The sequence below is a fragment of the Gymnoscopelus microlampas genome (assembly GCF_963454915.1).
Source record: "Gymnoscopelus microlampas genome assembly, chromosome: 3".
In the NCBI taxonomy this organism is placed as follows: domain Eukaryota; kingdom Metazoa; phylum Chordata; class Actinopteri; order Myctophiformes; family Myctophidae; genus Gymnoscopelus; species Gymnoscopelus microlampas.
In genome coordinates this window covers 30248832-30268823 of record NC_139940.1, presented here as the reverse complement: position 1 = coordinate 30268823, position 19992 = coordinate 30248832, and the positions used below count along the sequence as shown (strand labels likewise).

Sequence of the window (19992 nt, the reverse complement as noted above, 5' to 3'; positions counted from 1 at the left end):
CACACACACACACACACACACACACACACACACACACACACACACACACACACACACACACACACACACACACACACACACACACTCTTCTTCCATCCCTTCAACTCTTCACCTCCCCTAATTACTTCTACGTTCCCTTTCCTCCAGCTCCCTTCCCCCTCCTCTCTTGTCTTTCAGAAACTACCATACTGGGTCACATTACCAGCTCAGCCCAGGGCTGTGGCTCTCATAATGCTGACACAATGGAAGACAATTCACCTCAATAAGGGCCCTTTCATCAGCACGACAGCAAAGATATTGCTGATAGCGCCCCCCCCTCTCCTCCATGTGCTTTATTTGCTCCCTGGGAAACTAATGATAATCATATTACAAAAGTTCAGTTTAATATAAAAGATGTACATGGTTGTTCATGAAATACTGTACCAATGCCATTTAAATTGAAGTCAAGACCTTTAAATTGAAGTCAAGACCTGGATAGTTTGCAAACCACAACTTTTACGTCTTGTACAAGTTAATGGAAAGAGGAACTGCTGTGTCCAATGCATACATAATGTATCAGTGGCCCTGGCTTCTGACTTACTGCAGTGGTGGTCAGTAACAATGTTAATATTACAGAATGTACTGCTGTACAGTACTATCCCTGGCCGCCATCTTACATATTACACCCCTTAAAGCAATAACAATCAGATAACAGGTGAGCCCCTATGGAATAACATGTCTCTGGCTCTGGAATGAACTATCTAGTATTGGACTATCAGTCAGCTATACTGCACATCAGCCTCAGTGTGTGTTATGCTGCTTTGGAATATTTCTATTTTTTGGAACATTTCTTGGCTCTTGTCATAGATGACAATTTCTATTGACAATTGTACTGTACTGATAATGCGGCATTATACAGTTTGAAGAAAATGTATTTATAAGTACAGCAAATAAATAAGTATAACAGTCATCAAATATCCCGCCCCCCGAAATGAAAAAGAAAAACATGAGCACGGTCTATTCAGAATGTTTACAACAAAGTACTGGTCAGTCGGTCATTTATCATAATTATGTTACATTTGCCTATAGATTGTTTTAAAGTCTACAAATCAATACAACTGTGCGACCTAGAGGGACAGTAGAGTGAAGAAGTATAGATTAGAGATACTCAATGTCTGCGCACATTGGCAAAGGACTAGCTCACATGTAATTACTAATTAGCTGTAATCAATAGGCACATCAGTAAAGTTTATTTCAGTGTAAATATGTATTCTCCAGACTAACGCCTGGAATATAAAATAATGAGAATCTCAATTTGATGTAAGCCCATCTTAGAAGTTTTAAAATTAAGTTTTTGTTTTATTCACCATGGCAACCATGTGAGGGAATCTAAAATCAGCGCCGTACACTAGATTGATAGAGCCGACTCAGCCAAAGCATAGAAGCATACACTTTGCCTGACAGGCCCTTGAGAATAAGCCGTAAGCCTGACTGGTGATAAAGCAAGTCCTTTTCAGAGCTGCTGTGGCACTGGTCCCAGACTCATAAAACTAGAGTACACCTGATTAGCTGCCCCTGGATCGGTTAGGCTACTAATCAGACACATTAGTTACAGCTGTGTCAGGGGGAAAGTTCCTGCACAATGTGCCCACCAACCAACAAACACAATTGGCCGTGTTCGCTGGCGGGAAGCTCTCTGTCATTGCGCTAGCAACTCTTAACCTACAGGTTGGTTGAGCGTCTGTTCAGCAGGGAGCGGAACTGGTAAAGTAAAGAGGGTAGCCCGATCCCAGCCTTACTCATCTGCGAAGAGAAAGAGGTTGTTGAAAAAACTTGAACCGTATGACGTATAAATGCTATTTTCCCCGCAGTCTCCTCGTGTCATACTCATAGAAGCATTTAATGGGGTTGCCCCCAGCATTGATCTGCCGTTATTGCATGGGGTCCCAAAAGCCCCCTGAACTGCATGGTGTCTTCTGAGAGTTCAGGATTAGAGGGTATTCCATACTGCTTGCCTGATGCACACAATCTATTCAAATTTCCCAATATTTGTAGCAGTCTCCAAATTCAATTTTCATATGTCATATTCAATTATATATTTTTTTCTTAGTTTGTTTTTACAATACTTATTTTCTTTTCTTTAAATGAATGACTCAGTTACAACCAAAAAACTAAATATAAGCTAATATTACTGTACAGTAAATGGTAATTGATTTATTTGTTCACACTGCCGACTGATACAGTACATTTATTACATTTATACTTTAGTGTAGACAAGGCTGCTGGCTTCTCTCTCACACAGTCACACACAGCTGTGCTCAGTCGAGCCCTCTCAGTTCTGAATGTGATACAATTAATCATGAGAATTTTACAGGCTGATTGCAAATTAAGTGTTATAACATACTGTACACACAGACAAACTGTACAAAAATCTTCACCAGTAGAATATTCAAATTTCATTTTGCTCAGCTTTGTGCATCCTTACCAACTGTCTTCATCAATTATTGGGCTGGACCAATTTCTTACAAATATATATGCTATATATCAAGAACAACATCCAATCAACCCCAAATTGGAATCTTATGTTGAGGTGCTTCTATATAGCACACCTCAGAAAGCGCTTTATCTTCTATCCATAGGGGGTGCCACAAATATGAAAACTTGAACCGTATCTAACTATATAAATGGCGACCAACTTCCGCACCCTCGGTGTCCACACCCCACAGCTCTGTTATCGACTAAACAACGCACCGCCAGACCACATGTCGCCAACTGACTCGCCACGCCGGCCGCGCTGAATTTACGCCTCGCGTAGGGGACATCTCACTGCTCACTACAGCTTTTCCACCGCGCAACATAATTAATTCTACTCACCAAATGTCGGACAAAACGGAAGGGGAGGCAGCTTCGTACCGTTTACCGTGCGCACGACCTCATCACCACAACAGCACGCAGCCGCTGCGGGGGTTTTTCCCTTTTTTTCCAAACTTTTTTTTTGGTCACCATTTTCTCCAGGCACCATTTCTGGTGTAACGTGCGGCAGCATGCGCTGGGTTGCCACGTTTGTGCGGCAGCATGCGCTGGGTTGCCAGGTTTGCACAGCCAGCGCCAGAAACAAGCAACCACCTTCATGAAAAAAAAAAAAAATGTTCCAGGGGTGTCCCCGCGCGTCCCAACACTCCACAGGGGGTCAGTGGACCATCAGGGGGTCCGCGGACCCCCTGTGGACCCCCTGAAACATAACAAATATTATTTCTTCAAATGTTTTCCTTTTTCAAAAAAAAATCTCCACCGGCGATTTGGGTCCCCCAATATACACACGGCCACGCTGGGCCCCGTGCGCGGCTGGGGTTGAGGGGGGCGTAGCCCCCCGAAACTCTAGTGTCGTATAAATGCTATTTTCCCCGCAGTCTCCTCGTGTCCTACCAGCTGCCACCCACGATTGACACAGTCTGGAGAGGGACTTCAATTATTTATATGCTGTGCATTGTCTTGACACCTCTGCCAACAGACATGATGAGACAATCAACTAAATATGATGAGCTAATTTTGTAATCCTCTCAAGTTTGATGCAAGGCTTTCTCAAAAAACACAAAAGTTTAATATGCAAGATGCATAATGCAACAATATTTTATACAATATATATAGTGGGGGTCCCTGCTTTGTATCTCTGTCAGCTAAGGGGTCCTTCGTCTGTAAAATGTTGAAGACGCCTGTTGTAGAATTAGTCCAGGGGCCAAGCCATATTTTGGTACCACCTAAGGTGACCGTAAAGTTTTTGTATTTTTGTCTTCCTACATGTCTCTAGTTTATATTTTGGTATGATAACCCTTCCAATCTTGTAGCTTAATGGCAGTTATCACTACCTACCGGCTAATGTATCCGGTAGGAGACACAAAGTAGAATCTTTGTGTCTCCTACCCCGGGCATCAAATTATTGCGACAAAAAACAAAATATATCCATGTATTCAAGGCTTCATGGGGTGTGCAATTGATAACTTCTCAGATTTTTGGTGTTTGCTTAAAAAAGACTGCTTTCCATAAGCTTGTAAAAGTTGACCCTCCTTCGGTCTAGGGTGGTCATAGCTGAATGGGTAGAGAGTCCCCCTGAAAAACTTAAAGGAGGAGTTCACCCAAAAAAATATTTATTTTCTATCAATTGCACACCCCATGAAGCCTTGAATACATGGAAATATTTTGTTTTTTGTCGCAATAATTTGATGCCCGGGGTAGGAGACACAAAGATTCTACTTTGTGTCTCCTACCGGATACATTAGCCGGTAGGTAGTGATAACTGCCATTAAGCTACAAGATTGGAAGGGTTATCATACCAAAATATAAACTAGAGACATGTAGGAAGACAAAAATACAAAAACTTTACGGTCACCTTAGGTGGTACCAATTTGTGAAAATATCAGTGTTGGCCCCTGGACTAAATGTACAGTATGTGTTTGTCTGCATCTGAGATCACTCTGGTCCAGTGGAACCACACCGATAGAAAGGCTCCAGCCATTTAACTAGCCAAGGACATTTCCACAATATTCTCTGATGATTTATGGCATTGGAACAACAGGAAACAACACCCACACCCACACATTGAATACAGGGCTGGGTTAGCAAGAGGCGCTCATTACAGGACTGACAATAATGAGGTAGATTCTTCAGCAGGCACTTATTCATTTATGCCTCAAATGAGAAATTAGTCAACAAAGAAAGCATAGTAAAATACATTTTAAATCATGAGGATCTTGGGATCTATATGATTCATCCACATGTGAACGACATGGCTCCAGTGTGGATCTCAAACTTCATGTGGCCAGCCTGTGACATCAATCATCTATGACCTAAATGGGCAAGATAAGAGACCTGTTGACTACACTGGCACCGGTGTGCACAAGAAAATTGCCCCTGATCGGCCCAGTGGTTCGCGAGATTACACACGCACGCACACACACATCACGCACACGCAAACTTATAGACAGCTAGTCTCCTGCAGAGTCACACCGTAATGAGGTGTGACTGAGGTCAATTGAACAGCTTCTCTAAGAAATGTCCTCCCTACATACACCAGGCTGGTGACAGCAATGATGTTCCTTAATGCAGATATTTAATTAACTGAGGCAGCCCAAAAGGTTGCTTGATCAAGCCATTGAGATTCTGTTTATGGCCATGAAAATATCCTTGTTCATAATAATAATAATTGAAATGTCTCCATGTATTGAAGTAAAAAAGGTTATTTCAGCCTGCTGCCTTTAAACATACTTGGCCATTCTTTGAGGTAAGGACGTTTTTAACACCTATAAAGTACATGATGTTTGTTGCCTGATGGAAGCCAGTGTTGATGAGATACGGACATACTTATGCTACATTGTTAAACGAGAAAGATCATCATTTTAAGTTCACAAAATAATATAATTTAAAGAAGGTCCACTTTCTGGATATGTGGGTTGAAAAGATGGCAGGTGAATTGGAGACTTCCCTCCAATTCACAAGAAGGAGAACAGACAAAAACACCTTACTTAGATTTCATAGATAAGTAGAAGAAGCTTCTAAACTTGGCATCAAATAAACCCAGAGATGAGTTGTTAAAATACCTGTAAACGAAAGTTTACTCAGTGATATCCTCAACAGATACAACTAATTCATGCCTATAAACTGGGGGCAGTCAAAATATTGGAACTTAACAACTGCTCATAACAACTCTTTCAAGAAAACCGCCACTGCACAGACAAGGGAGCAATGTTAAAGACAAACCTGCCCATGCCAATATGAAATAAAAACGAGAAATGAGCCAGTCTCTCTTCTGAAACCACTCTCTGATGGATACTGTTCACGTACAGTAGAGGATATACTCATTTTAACACTATATGCTTCAATGTAACCAATTTAGACATCCTAATGAGAAACTTGCCATTACGGATGTCATTACTTGTAATAGTTGCCATGTTATTTATATGATAAAGTGTCCATGTGGCTTGAAAGAATAAGTGACATATAAGGTCCATTCTGAGAAATTAAAGAAATGAGAAATGATTCGGTTGCTGTAAAATTCAATATTTACATAATGTAGAGCGATGGTGCAGAAAACTGCAGATCAATGTAGAATTTCAACACTGTATTGTGTGTTGGAGGGTTTACTAACAGTAGCCTACTGTATAAGATAGATAGCAACCTAGGAGCATACCCATCTATTCCTAATTAGCCAGAAATGCTGGGAGCTGTAACAAAGTAGAAACGCAAGGTCGCAAGCTAACAAACAAACAAACTAATAATAAACACATATCCGTGAGATACGTCCCTATAGAACAGCAAATAATTGGAGGCAGTGAGAAAAGATGAATAGGCCTAATGGTTTTTGGATTTCACACAGCAGGCACCCAACCAAAAGGAAACTTAAAAGGAACATAATAAGCACAACGCACAGGGAAAGCAGAGAAAGCTATAGTGTACGTGTTGTTATGAAGAGAAAATGAAAACTCCCACTTTTTTCCAAAATTAGAGAGGGCTGTGTAAAACATAATATATTTAAAACATTAACTGACTAACCCGTTTAGCCAGACATTTTTGCAAAACATACTTGTTTCAAACTTTTCAGGCTACAGACAAAACAAATTCACTAAAGATGCAGAGCACCATGTATTATTGCGAAGGCACAAGTCACAAGATTCAGATGCCATCTCTGTAGTTAGTTAGACAAGTCAGCCATTGGCAGCCAACCAAACAGCCAGTCAAATCGCCAGCCTGGCAAACTGCAAGTTAATCCTTTTCCCCACTGGACAAAAGAACCCCTCTAACTCCCAATGGTTTTTGTCTTTAGTGGGAAAATCAGCATTAATTCCCGTGTCAAATGACTTTGCAGTAGTTACGGGTAGGCTATTTAGCGGTGCAAACACAGCACACTAGGTTAATTTTCGCCCTTTTCGGGCACAGAAAGGCATATGCTACTAGTCTACTGGCAACGAGAAAGAAGTCAATCACCTATTTTTGCTGTTTTTTTATTGTAAGAAAAAAGAACTGCATACACACACTAATTTTGGCGGGAAACCTTTTTCCCCCCAATGTCACACACAGACAAGTGTCCGTGTGTGACAGCTAGAACTGAACAATCTAGAGGCCTTAGTGCTTATGTCCACTTTTTATACTACACAGCATTTTCTGGGGGTTTAAGTGCTGCTTCATCGTCATGAGACTGCAAGCTGCAAAGTGTTCAAAGTACCCTGTATCACACTGGGATTGTCATTTCAGCACCTATGCATTAATGTGCAGCAAGGTTACAGCTCACTCTGGGGACATGAGGCTGAGGCATACACCAAGGACGGATTCAGCAGGGATCATGTATATCGTTCACGTGACCGAGGCTGTCATGTGGGTTTTTAGGCCTACAATGTATTGAACTGGAAATATTAAAGGTCTATCTGTTTAGCTTTTTTTTGTTACCGTTTTCATCAACTGTGCTTTAAGAAAAACTAAAATGTGAATGTCTTAATACTGTAATTGTGTGTTGTGAAATGATTCAGTGTGATAATATCTTCATAGAGATCATTATGCAGCACTGTCTGGACATTATTAGCACTACAGTATAGTATGAGTCAGCAGAATGTAATCCATTCACACAATGTTTGCCCCACATACTGTACTTGTGAACACAGATCTTTCTCTGAAACAGCCTGAAAGGGTGAATTCAGGTGAGAGGTTTAATTCCTTATCAATTTCACATGTGAAGTACATTTCAGTTGTTGGAGGTGAAACCAGGGGAGCAGACCAGAGAAGTAGGAACATCAAGTCTAATTTCTAGACTGTGTAGATCTAACAGAGAACATGCATCTGTGTGTCCAGCTTCATGATGAGCATAGAAGGTCATAAAGAATGTCTACCCAACTCTGCCACACTATCTTCCCTCTCTTTTCATCTCTCACAGTCGAAAACCTGATCTCCTGTCTCTGATTCATGTCCATAAAGTACAACCTTCCTCTCATCTCATCTTACTCACACCCTTTGAACATTATAGATGATTCAACCACAGGAAAGGGGACTGTACTGTATAATTGGACTTGGATCAAAGTCAACACAAGGTAACGCATAAAGATACTTGCAGACCGCATATAAGGACAATAAATGTTATGTCCATACAGTATAACTATTGCTCAAAAGAACACATTCCCTGCCTAACAATGAGGATTCTACTGTTTACAATGGGAGGACTAAGGAAGCACAGGGCAACACAGTTCACCACAGCTCCCTGACACAGATGCTATATGTGTCAGTCAGCACATTAACCACTTGAAACCCAAGTGGTTAATGACCGGGGTCCAACAGGGCTCTGTACTTGGTCCGCTCCTTTCTTCCCTCTACTACAAATCTCTGTGCCTGAATGTTCGCCCTGAGAATAGGGATGCCAGTGTTTATGTGGTTAACTGCAGTCAAACAGTTTTCCAGTCAGAGCTAGGCAATCAATGTGAGCTAGACAAACCGACCAGCCTGCAGTACAGTAAAATAGGATTCAAGTAGGGACGATCTTGAATGAAAATGAAGGTGAAAGCAAATCAGGCAACCAATCAGTCAGTGAACCAGTTAAGTTGACATCAATTTCCAGGTGACTTTATGCCCCCTGTGGGAAGACTGAAGAAGGGTCTTCATATGACTATCAATAGGTCATTGAGCTAGTCAGTCAGTGAGTCAGCCAACAGGACAGCCAGCGGACAAGCCTAACAGTAAATCAGCCAATCAACTGGCAAGTACAGTAACAGGAGCTCTGAAGGTGAATGTCTCAGCAAGGCAAGCCCCAGCCAGGCAGGCCCCTTGCACACAGTACTGCTGGTAAAAGGCCATTAATGGCTGTCCTCTGTCTGCACACAGTAGTCATGTCAGTGCATTTGGTCATCTTGCTCGCAACACATTTTCTAATGTGCAATAATCAGCTTTTTTTTAAAGCACTAAAGTACTTTGGGCCAACTCCTCCTGACTCTTTGCAATAAGCAGAGTCAAGTAATTATGTTCAAAAGATTTTATAATGCCCATAGTGATTTTTTTGCTGCTTCATCTTCATTAATTCCCATTTACAAGGTGGGGAACAGAAAGCACAACGTATCATGCGTTAAAAATTATCGTCGTAAATACCACCAAAGTAAAAGCTGCTCAGAAGCTCTTCATGCTCTTGTTGATGTTGTATCAAGAGTGATCTTTATAAGAAAAGAAGCTATTATATTAGATATCCTTTATTATCCAAAAGGGAAATTCATTTGCTCGGGTCAGTACAGACAAGACAATAAATAAATACACCACAGTTAAAAACAGCAAAAACTGGAGGTAACTATAATCTATCAAAAAAACATTTTTTCCCAAAAGGTTTTCAGAGAAAAGCAATGTATTCTGCACACTATGAGAATGTGCATGTGTGTGTGTTCATGGGTGTTAAGCACAAGTTCAGTTCATCCAGGCATAATGGGTTCTGGGGAGGTTATGTTTATTAAGGAGCCTAATGGAAGAGGGGATGAAACCGGCACTGCACTTTTCTTCTTGAATAAAGGGGCAGCATACCTGTATCTCCTACCTAAGGGTAGGATCTGAAAGCTGATGCTGAGGTTGTGAGCATTCTTCATGTGAATACAGTGAACATGATATGACTTGAATGCACAATTTATTTAGCCATACTTTTCTGGCCCCTGATGGCAAGAAGCTAGCTACTCTGATGTACAATCAATCTTTGGGTAATATGGCAAAGTGATGTACCTCATTTAAACAACAACAACATGTGGGATTTGGGGCTGTTTGTACAACCATGATGACAGCACAAGATATTTGAATAGAACGAACAGTGCACAGCATTGTAATTGAGCAATCTGGTGCTGCTGGCAGGATAATAATGATATTGTATCAGGATTGTTGTGCATGTAATGTCTTGAAAATGACTCATCGTGACAGGTCATCTTTTATGAAGAGATAATTTCTCTGACAATTACAAAATATGTGGGTAAAACCAGGAGAGAGGAGAGGAGGGCAACAAAGAGGAAGAGAGGAGAAATGAAGGGGCGAGAGAAGAGAACATGAGGTTAGGATAGGTTCATCCAGGTCAATCAAGTGTACTTTCTGTGATTGTTTGTACAGACAACTTAATTTGCTTGTGGGTGCTGGGGACACAAACGGATTCCTGAAGAGAAAAATCGGGAACTGGACTGGATAGGAGGTAATGTTGGTGGAGAAACAACCACAGGAATGTGATCAACAATAGTATTCATCTGGGCTTGTCAACAGCCACATTATTTGGTAGTAGGAAGACACAAACCTACTAAGCATGATTTAGAGTACATGGAACACAGACTATCAGCACCATGTAGCCATTAGCCAATATGTAAAACTGCCTTAATCTTCATCATTGTGGGCGAGCCCACTAGTGGGGTTTTGTTAGTGGGGAGAGAGAAGGACAGAGGAGAAATGCCCCGTGTTTTCGTAAAGTCACTGTGGCCACATTTTGTACACTACAGATATTTATTTTACATCACCAAGTGCGCACGGGTCTGCTCTCCGATTTAATCCAAAGATCTAAGCTGTGTGATGTATACATTTTTAGTTAACACCATTAATATAAACCCATGCACCTACACAGTCTAGCAATCAGTGCAGCTGTCAGTCATTGGCTGTCAGGCAGTGGTGCTGCAAAGTAACTAAGTATATTTACTCAAGTACTATGCAAGTGCTTAGCATGCACAGTTTAATTTTGAGGTCCTTTTACTTTCCTTTCCATTTTTGTTACTTCTACTCCACTACAATGACAGCATTTCACAGCTTTAGTTACTTGTTACTTTGCAGAATTTATTATTAATACAAAACCTACAGTAACCACACACCCCCACTCACACACACCCCATATACTCCACTGCCACTCCACCAGGCGCTCCCAATCTGATTTACCGGAGGCAAGTCTGCACCCACACACAACGCAAAGACAGATGCAGAGTCAAACTGAATTTGCACTTTTTATAACTACATTTTTTTGGCTTTAAAGCGGGCCACAGTGTTTCTTTACAGGAACAATATTTTCTAGTTGCTATCATCATCTTCTTCCTCTTTTATTATCATGATCATTGCCGCTGTTCTCATTAACGTAACTGCCACCATATTCACCATCATATTTCTCATTGCCATTCAGTAGAATCTTAGTTTAGTGTTTCATTGTACAGACAGAGTGCAGCTTGGAGAATGGTACAGAATGTCTGCTGTGGTCCAGTCAATAAAAGTGGCATTAGTACCATCTCAAGCATGGGGCATAAGTAGCCTTCCCTGATTACATTTTGGGTAATCAGCATAGACTCTTAGTAAGACTTATGACTGCCCAGTTGCACACATCAACATTGACCACAATCATAATCTAATTGATGCAATTCAGAGCACCACTAGACATTGACGTTGTCTAGCACACCAACATTGACTGTTGGTCTGCTGTAATATTCAGAAATATTTTCATCGTGAAGGAAACACTCATAAACTACATTAAGCACATACTGTACATGTATGCTAAAACAATCGGTTGCAACTAATATGTCATTTATTTTGTCAGTGAGGCCAATAAAACACAAAATCCCTGGCAGCGGTGCCTGGACTACAGCTTGAGAGTAATGTGCCTAAAGCGGCATTGAAGTCCAAGTCTACTGCCTAGGGCCTAGACAGTTTCCTTCCCAATATCCTACAGTAGGGCTTTCTCAAAAATAGCAGATATACAAGCTCATAAGCATCAGCTTGTAGATCTGTTATATTGACTATTTTTTGGGGGGGAAAAGGAGAACATTTTAAATAACAAAATCCCCCTCGTTGACTGACACACACACACACACACACACACACACACACACACACACACACACACACACACACACACACACACACACACACACACACACACACACACACACACACACACACACACACACACACACACACACACACATTTATTTATGTCCACATAAATACAAGATCTAAAGGACAAAAATACTGGTAGTGCAATTTGACATTGTGGGTTACTCCGTTACATACGTGCCGACAAAGGCAGTCACAGTTACAGTTATACACACACGTAGGACCAAACAGGCAGTATACAGCTTAAGGGTACAGATAGCAGCGCCGTCTCCAAATAGCGCGACTGCCAATGATAGCTGACACTGAGCAATATTTTGCTAGCTGTTTGGCTCTTCTCTTTGAGAGACCAGCCATCTGAAGGCCTCTAACAACGAGCTTATGAACATGGCCCAGGCTGCCAAATATAAAAACTTGTAGCCCAGTTGCGACATGGTCTGCTCTAGCAGTCGATACTTCAACACCTTAGTTGTAAAGGCTTCTTCTAGGCTGTGGTCAAACGTACAGCCAACCTCTAGAATGAGAACCTCTCTGCTGTTCTCATCAACAACAGCAATATCGGGGGTGTTTGCTGCAATATCAGAGAACATTGAGACATCCCTACACAGATTGAACATACTCGGCTTCACAGTGGAGTGCTTATACAGCACTGGTGCAGGTGACCTGAATGTGGAAATGATACTGTCTGCAATCAGATCCATGATTATATTATGTCTACAAATGTAAAGCCCTCTGTACGCATGACAACCATTGAGGATGTGGGCCATGGTTTCAGTAATCTGTGCGTGACACACACACACACACACACACACACACACACACACACACACACACACACACACACACACACACACACACACACACACACACACACACACACACACACACACACACACACACACACACACACACAGGTTAAGACATTTCTTCTATTATTGTTTATTCCTCTTCTCTGTCTCACTGTTACTCTCAGTTCAATATACATACCCATTCTTACTTTTAACAAAAGCTGCGAATTGCCAACCAGTTGCTCACCCTGATCTCTGTCTGTCTGTGTCTCAATTTTCCCTTAAGAAATGCTGTTACACTTTCTCTTACGGTTCTTTCTAATACATCTCACGCATCCTCTACTTTAACTCTTATGTTATCTAAACTTTCAGCAGTATCACCTGTAGTGACTTCTTAAGTCCTAAATAATGCAGAAATGCTCCATTTTGTTAAGCTAAGTGCAGGCATGTGCGCACATACCTGTGGAAGCCAACCAGTACCTGAGCACCTGTGCGATTGCCTTAATAGTGTAGGAGAATGCGCCCTTTCTCATGCCTACATTATTTTTCTCATTTACATCTCTCTTCCTAAACCACAGTTGCTCTCCGCCCACGCTCTAACAAAATGTTAAGTGGTATAATGGTATTCCAACCACTCAAATGTGCTTCACAATGTACTTCATATTCACCCATACACACACACCGCAAAAGTGGAACACAGTGCAGTACATAAAGTATCCACATGCCAAGAGCAGAGGTAACCATCCAAGGTACTAACCTGAATTAAGAATCAAGAGGGTTGAAGCCATTTCTGGCACTGCTTGATAAGACTTGAACATGTGGGTCCCCAGGCCAGCTGCTATGTTGCATCCTCCTCTTTTACAGACTCTAGCTCTAGCTCATCCTCTAGTCTACCTTCTTATTGATGGTCATGGCTCGATCTCACCCATGTGTCTTTTGTTTATTTGTTTATGGTCTGTTCCTTTTCATTCCATGTTATGTATAGTGTTTTTCTTTAAATATATATATATATAATAATCAAGAGAGGGTTTATATTTGTCACAAGCAGAGAACTGTTGTCCGCAAGACTGTGCTAGCAACAGCAATACAATATACACAAGATAATACTGGATTTTAATTAAAGAAAAATAACAAGAAAAACAAAAAATAAAGGAACTTGGAATGGAAAACCATTAGCAGCAGTGGGGTAATGTGCTACTCAAGGGCACCTCAACACGCAGCCAGAAGTTGGGGATCGAACCCCCAGACAGCCCCTGAGCCACTGCCACCCCCATTAGGGCATCTGCCATCCAAAACGTCTGCGCGAAATGCTACCAATTATTACAGTAGTATTTGCACAGTCTGCTCTGCACCCATGCACTACAGTTCATTAGCTATTCAGACCAGAGGATTCTATGGCCAGTTAGGCTGCTTTGTCACACTGCAATACAGATAGTGTCAATAGCCAAGGGTATGTCACAGGATGATTTATGCACCTGATTATGCTGGAGAAGCTTAGTCATTTATAACAGGGCTGTATCTGCACATTATATTCAGGTTAATATTCACCAGAGGTAACCAGACCAGAAGGATCCTCCAGGTAGACTGCAAGTTACAATGCTTAAAACTGTGGATTGTAGTCTACTTTTGAATGAGCGGTCTGTGTGAGCTTGTAGATCTGCTATTTTCAAAAGATTTTTATAAATTTGGAAACTTGTGAAAATTCGACATTCTGCAAAATTAGTACTTTTACTTTTAGTACTTAAGTATATTTAATGCGAACACTTCTGTACTTTTACTCAAGAAAAAATGTCAGTACTTCTTCCACCACTGATTATTGGATATTATTAGCCAAAATGTCAATATTGTGCATAACTGCAGCTTTAAAGTAGTAGTCACTATGAATTGAGTAGCCTACAAAGGACCCCAATGGAAACAAGCCAATGGATTTCTTCATTCCTATTGGCTGTATTAAACTGTACATTCATGTGCTTTTTTTCTGCAAACTTCTAATAAAGTATTCAATCAATCAATCAATCAATCAATCAATCAATCCTGTAGTAGTAACCGTTTGCCGACGGCGTTGCTTACCTTGAGCTATGGCTATGGACTCGAACTTGTGTAGCTCCCGCAGCAGGCAGTGGCGCTCCTTCGGGTGAAGGCTATATATAAACTCCTTGGCTCCCTGCGGCGAGTTGAGCGGCTCCATAGGTTCCTTCATGGTGTGTATGGAAGCCAGGCTGCATCTCTGCTCGAACATCGCCGGTAGACAGGGGGGTGGTGAGGAGGGGTGATGATGGCCCGCTCTAGCCAGCCCAGGACCCGCTCCTCTGAGCGACAGAGCGGGTCGCACAGCTCTCCACAGGCTGGGCAGCATTTCTGACAAGAGGTTGGAAGGGAAGCGCCAAGGATCTATCGGGGAATATTTGGAGGACAAGGCTGTAATTTAGCCCCGTTTGGAACAGAACCTCACTCTCCACGATAGCGCCGAGATGAGGTTCCGCTGCATGGGGTCCCGGCAGAGGTAGAGTCCGGCAAAAGTCAGTGAATATGACCCTTTTCGCAACATCGTATCCAAACAGTAAAGGTAGTCTGAGACACCTACGTATGTTTGCAAAATAGTCGGAAAGTTACACTTAACCGACGGGGTTGAAACAACCGTTTAAGTCGCTTATTTAGTCGGCCTGTGCCATGTTTTCCCATTTAACCTGGGTGAACCCTACGACGGCAGGTGCCAGTACTGCTCCCGATTCGGCTACAATGGGAAAACATGGCACAGGCCGACTAAATAAGCGATGTAAACAGTTGTTTCAACCCCGTCGGTTAAATGTAACTTTCCGACTATTTTGCAAACATCTGTAGGTGTCTCAGACTACCTTAACTTTTAGGATACGATGTTACGAAAATGGTAATATTTACTGACTTTTGCCGGACTCTACCTCTGCCGGGACCCTATGCAGCGGAACCTCATCTCGGAGCTATCGTGGAGAGTGAGGTTCCAAACGGGACTAGGCTGTAATCTACAAACACAACACGATGTGATGACTGATGACACGATATGACATTCAAATGTATTACTTTCTTCTATATATGATTTATCATCACATCATATGCGCTACTCGCTGCAAAAATAACACATCGCGTTAGTTATAGGTTATAGCCACTGACTACATCTTGAGTGAAAATGAGCATGGGTCATTTAAGGACAAAATGCAGGCCCGTGTGAGCAATTAAAGTGGATATATACTAACCTTGGATAAAGAGTCATAGAGGTATTTGATCGATTTCGACATTTTTATATCTACAATAGATACTAAAGTAAAAGTCACACTCGATAAAAAATACATCTATGACAGTCTTGATCCGTTGCTAGTAGCCTACAAAGAACACATGTAGGCCTAACACACTCGCGTATCTCAGTCAATCAATAATGTTAACGGTTAACTTGCAATAGGACGCACCTCAGTTCAGTTGATGCAGCGCTGTCCCGTCCAACAATCTGCCCGTTAAAAAGCCGTTGAAAGACAGATGATGATGGCCTGGCGGCGCGTACAGTACAACCTTATTCAGCTGCTCTGTGTTTTGTCATCTATTTCGATTGAAGCTTCTCGAATGATCTATAATATGTATTTAGCTGCTAAATCGCTGTGTTTAAATGTAGCCTAATAAAAATGACATTTTCGTGAGTATAATAATAAGGCTGTGGTAAAAGCTCTAGGTCGGATAGGACGGAGCTTTTGATGGGAGGATGGGAGGAGGGCTTCCTTTCCATCCTGATCAGCGTTGCCAGGTTTTGCGAGAAAAACAAGCGGTCAGGTCTAGACAGATAAGCCCAAAAGAAGTGACTAGGCTACGCTACTATCACAAGGTCACAACGGTGGCAATGCGACGCGTTGTGTCTGCCATTTAAAAAAAAAGACAATAATAATAAAATAAAATAAACATTTTAACAACTCAAGTCTTGTATGAGTATGAGGGGGTCGCTCCCTGGCACAAAATATTTTCAGATGAGGGTCCGTCCGTAGACAAAAAATAGGCCTACATTTTTGGGGTCCTCCTCCATCCTCGATATGAAAATGGTTGAGCACCACTGGTTTAAACAACATTAGGAAACAAGCCCAAAATAAGCAAATTCACTTTAGAAACAAGGCCAAAAAAACACAACCCGTAAATATTTTCAAGCAACTTTACAGAAAAACAAGACCAACGTGGCTTATAATAAGCGGACATGGCAACACTGGTCATCAGGCACAGCCCCTCATAGTTTCCAATGGAAGAGTTGCTTTCGAGCTGCGTAACGACGACGGCGTGCGTCACGTAATAACAACACAGATGCTTCGACTACTGTAGGTTACCAGAAGTGGAAGAGTGCTCCAGGATGAAGCTACACATAGCCTAGTCTTTACATGCTGCCTAGAAAGTATGTCACTGTTGGAAGACTTGCCTCAAAAGAATACAACAGCTATTAATCCATATGTTAATCATGGTGCTCATTGCGCAGACAAGACAAATTAATCAATGTACTAGCCGGTATTCCCACATGCTTGCTCAGTGAGAGATCAGAGATGTGTGTGTTGTACAGTCACATCATGGAGGTGTGTCTGCTGGCCTGGGTGTAGTATCTCCCTTTATGTCTGTCATCTAGGATATTTTAAGATGAGAGAAAGCACAGCCCTAGCATGACGTCATGACAAAGTTATTTTCTACATGAGCAGCAACAGAGATCACATCGATCAAACCTGTTTCCACAGACAGATAAGTCCTGCGTCTCAATATAACGTGCCTAGGTAGCCCGGAAACATGACTGCTTTTGACAGACGATGTGAACCATGGCTAGGTGCCTAGGTAGGGTGCACTAGGTAAGTTGGGTAGGTAGGGTGGGTGGGTATGGTGCACTAGGTAGGGTGCCTAGGTAGGGCGCTAGTTGCGCTACCCTCCGAAGGGCGCATATGGCACAAGTTCTGCCTCTGAAATGGGACAGCACTGCGTCCTGCCTGACCTATGGTCCTGACTCACCACAACAAATGCCCTACCTACATGCTGCCATCTTCTGGATGAAAGTGGTATTTCACCTCTTCAGCCATAACATTAAACACATTAAAACAAAAATAAAAACGGACCCAACTATTTTAATGTTTTTTACCCATTTTGTGCTCCTCACTGGGTCTTTGGGAAATCTAAAAATACATCGCTTTGTGTGTCCCTGTCCTGGAGTCTGAACACTATTAACCATTGTGACTGTCATGAAAAGACGCATTAGATAAGACAAAAAGGCCAGTAAAGAATGTAACATTTTATCTGAGAAGATATAGGCCTACTGTATTGACTTGATCATACTTCATAATTGTCATTTATCTTTCCTCTGTCCATTCCTAACCGAAATGACCAATGTTCAGGGGTGGATTTTGATTGAATACTTTGTTAACAGTTTGCAAAGACAAGCCACAATAGGAAGTAGGCTACAGTTCAATACAAGGTCTGTTAGGATTTTAAACCCAAGAAACGGAGTACATTTACTCAAGTAGTAGTGTAAGTTTTCAAAATTATTTGAAAACTTACTGTAAGTCACTAGTTACTTAATCATATGTTGCATGGCAATGTGTTGTGGGCTTGTAGATCTGCCATTTTGAAAAGGTTTCGGCAAATGCTGAAAACCTGAAAAGATTTGTGAAATGGGACCGCCCTGAGCATTTTTCGGGCTATTAGACGTCTAAAATTCGTCTAAGGGCTAGGCTAAAACCGAGTTATTTATAGCCTACTTATAATTGGTCTAACAGTGAAAGTTTAATTTGAACATGCATGGTTAAAATGATGCCCATCAAAGGTCAATTTGTCTTTACATGTATTGTTAGCAGGGGCGCAGAGGAGACAGGAGTGATGATGGAAACAAGTCCACTAGGAGTTTTTTTTGTGTAAAAATCCTTTTATACCAAGTGTATGACTGTACTCGTGCTGTTTGCATTTTCTGTCGAATAAAATATTCATTCAATCAATGGACTACATTATTCGAAACTGGTATCAGGAGGAGCTCGGCATATCTAGTAAGCTTTGACAAGAGCGACGCTTAGTGGTAAACCTAAGTAAGTATAGAATCTGCCTTTAAGGTTATAGCATGACATTAGGATTTTGGACCAAAACGTATTGTGTGTGTGTGTGTGTGTGTGTGTGTGTGTGTGTGTGTGTGTGTGTATATATTCTCTGTACTTTTTTGAAACTATATCGATGTACATAGATGTTCCCCAGTCCAGTCCCTTAAGCTGTAGAGAACAAAGAGATGTATTGTTTTTGGAACTAGCTGACCGTCGCTTGCAAACTGGGTTACCTCACCTGTAATCTTGGAGTGAAGTCTTCATAGTCTTGTTTGTGGTGTTGTGGGAGGTGGTGTAACAGGTCTGCTGTGGCCAGAGGTGTAAGGTAAAGTTAAGTACATTTACTCAAGTACTGTACTTAAGTAAAACAAATATATATATGTTTTTACTTTACTTTAATATTTCCAATTTTCAGTACTTTTACTTCTACTCCACTACATCTTAGAGACAAATATTGTACTTAAACTCCGCCACAATTATATGGTTATATAGTTAGTTACTAGTTACTTTGTAGATTTTGATTATTATTACAAAACATACATTTTAGCCGACTTGTAACAGAGTATTTCTACATTGCATTATTGATACTTTTACTTAAGTACAAAATGTGAGTACCTTTTTGAGTCGTGGGTTCTCAACTGTGCGTAGGCTACTGCGTAATCTCATTCTTATGGCCCTATAATCATCATTCATTGTAAACACCTGCTGCAGGCCATTTCCCAAGCTGATGATTAGCATCTGATGATTGGCAAAGACAATAATGATGTCAGTCATTGGTGGTGCACTGGAGTGTGATGACTGTTCAGCAGATGTGTCATCAGCATTGGTGTAAAGTAACTAAGTACATTTATACAAGTACTGTACTTAAGTACAATTTTGAGGTATTTGTTATTTAGTATTTCCAATTTTCAATACTTTTACTTCTACTCCACTACACCTTTAATACAAATACAAACTTTAGTTACTAATTCCTTTGTGCTTTATATATACTTCGGCTATTTGAAAATAGCCCATCTACAAGCTTGTAGATCTGCTGTTTTTGTATACATTCGTAACATTTATACATTTGTTGTGAGCTTGTAGATCTGCTGTTTTTGTATACATTTGGAAATATTTTGGTACATTCTTCATAATGAGTACTTTTAGTTTAGGTACTTAAGTATATTTTGATGCCAATACTGTTTACTTTTACTCAAGTAAATTCTGAATACCAGGCTTTTACTCGTAACAGAGTATGTCTACATTGTGGTATTGATACTTTTACTCAAGTAAAAAAAAATTAGTACTTCTTCCACCACTGGTCATCAGCA

The 19992-nt window shown here is 41.2% G+C and overlaps 1 protein-coding gene across 1 annotated transcript in view; it reads right to left on the bottom strand.

Moving 5' to 3' along the window:
• LOC311042085 (transmembrane protein 65-like) overlaps positions 1–16285 on the bottom strand; it is a 35590-nt gene extending 19305 nt beyond the window's left edge. Inside the window, exons 1-2 of the mRNA XM_084052631.1 lie at positions 16055–16285; positions 14685–15005 (exon numbers count right to left, since the gene is read on the bottom strand). Of these exons, the coding sequence (XP_083908757.1) occupies positions 14685–14970 (286 nt within the window). The 5' untranslated portion in view covers positions 14971–15005; positions 16055–16285. The remainder of the gene's footprint in view (positions 1–14684; positions 15006–16054) is intronic.
• Positions 16286–19992: the final 3707 nt, after the last annotated feature.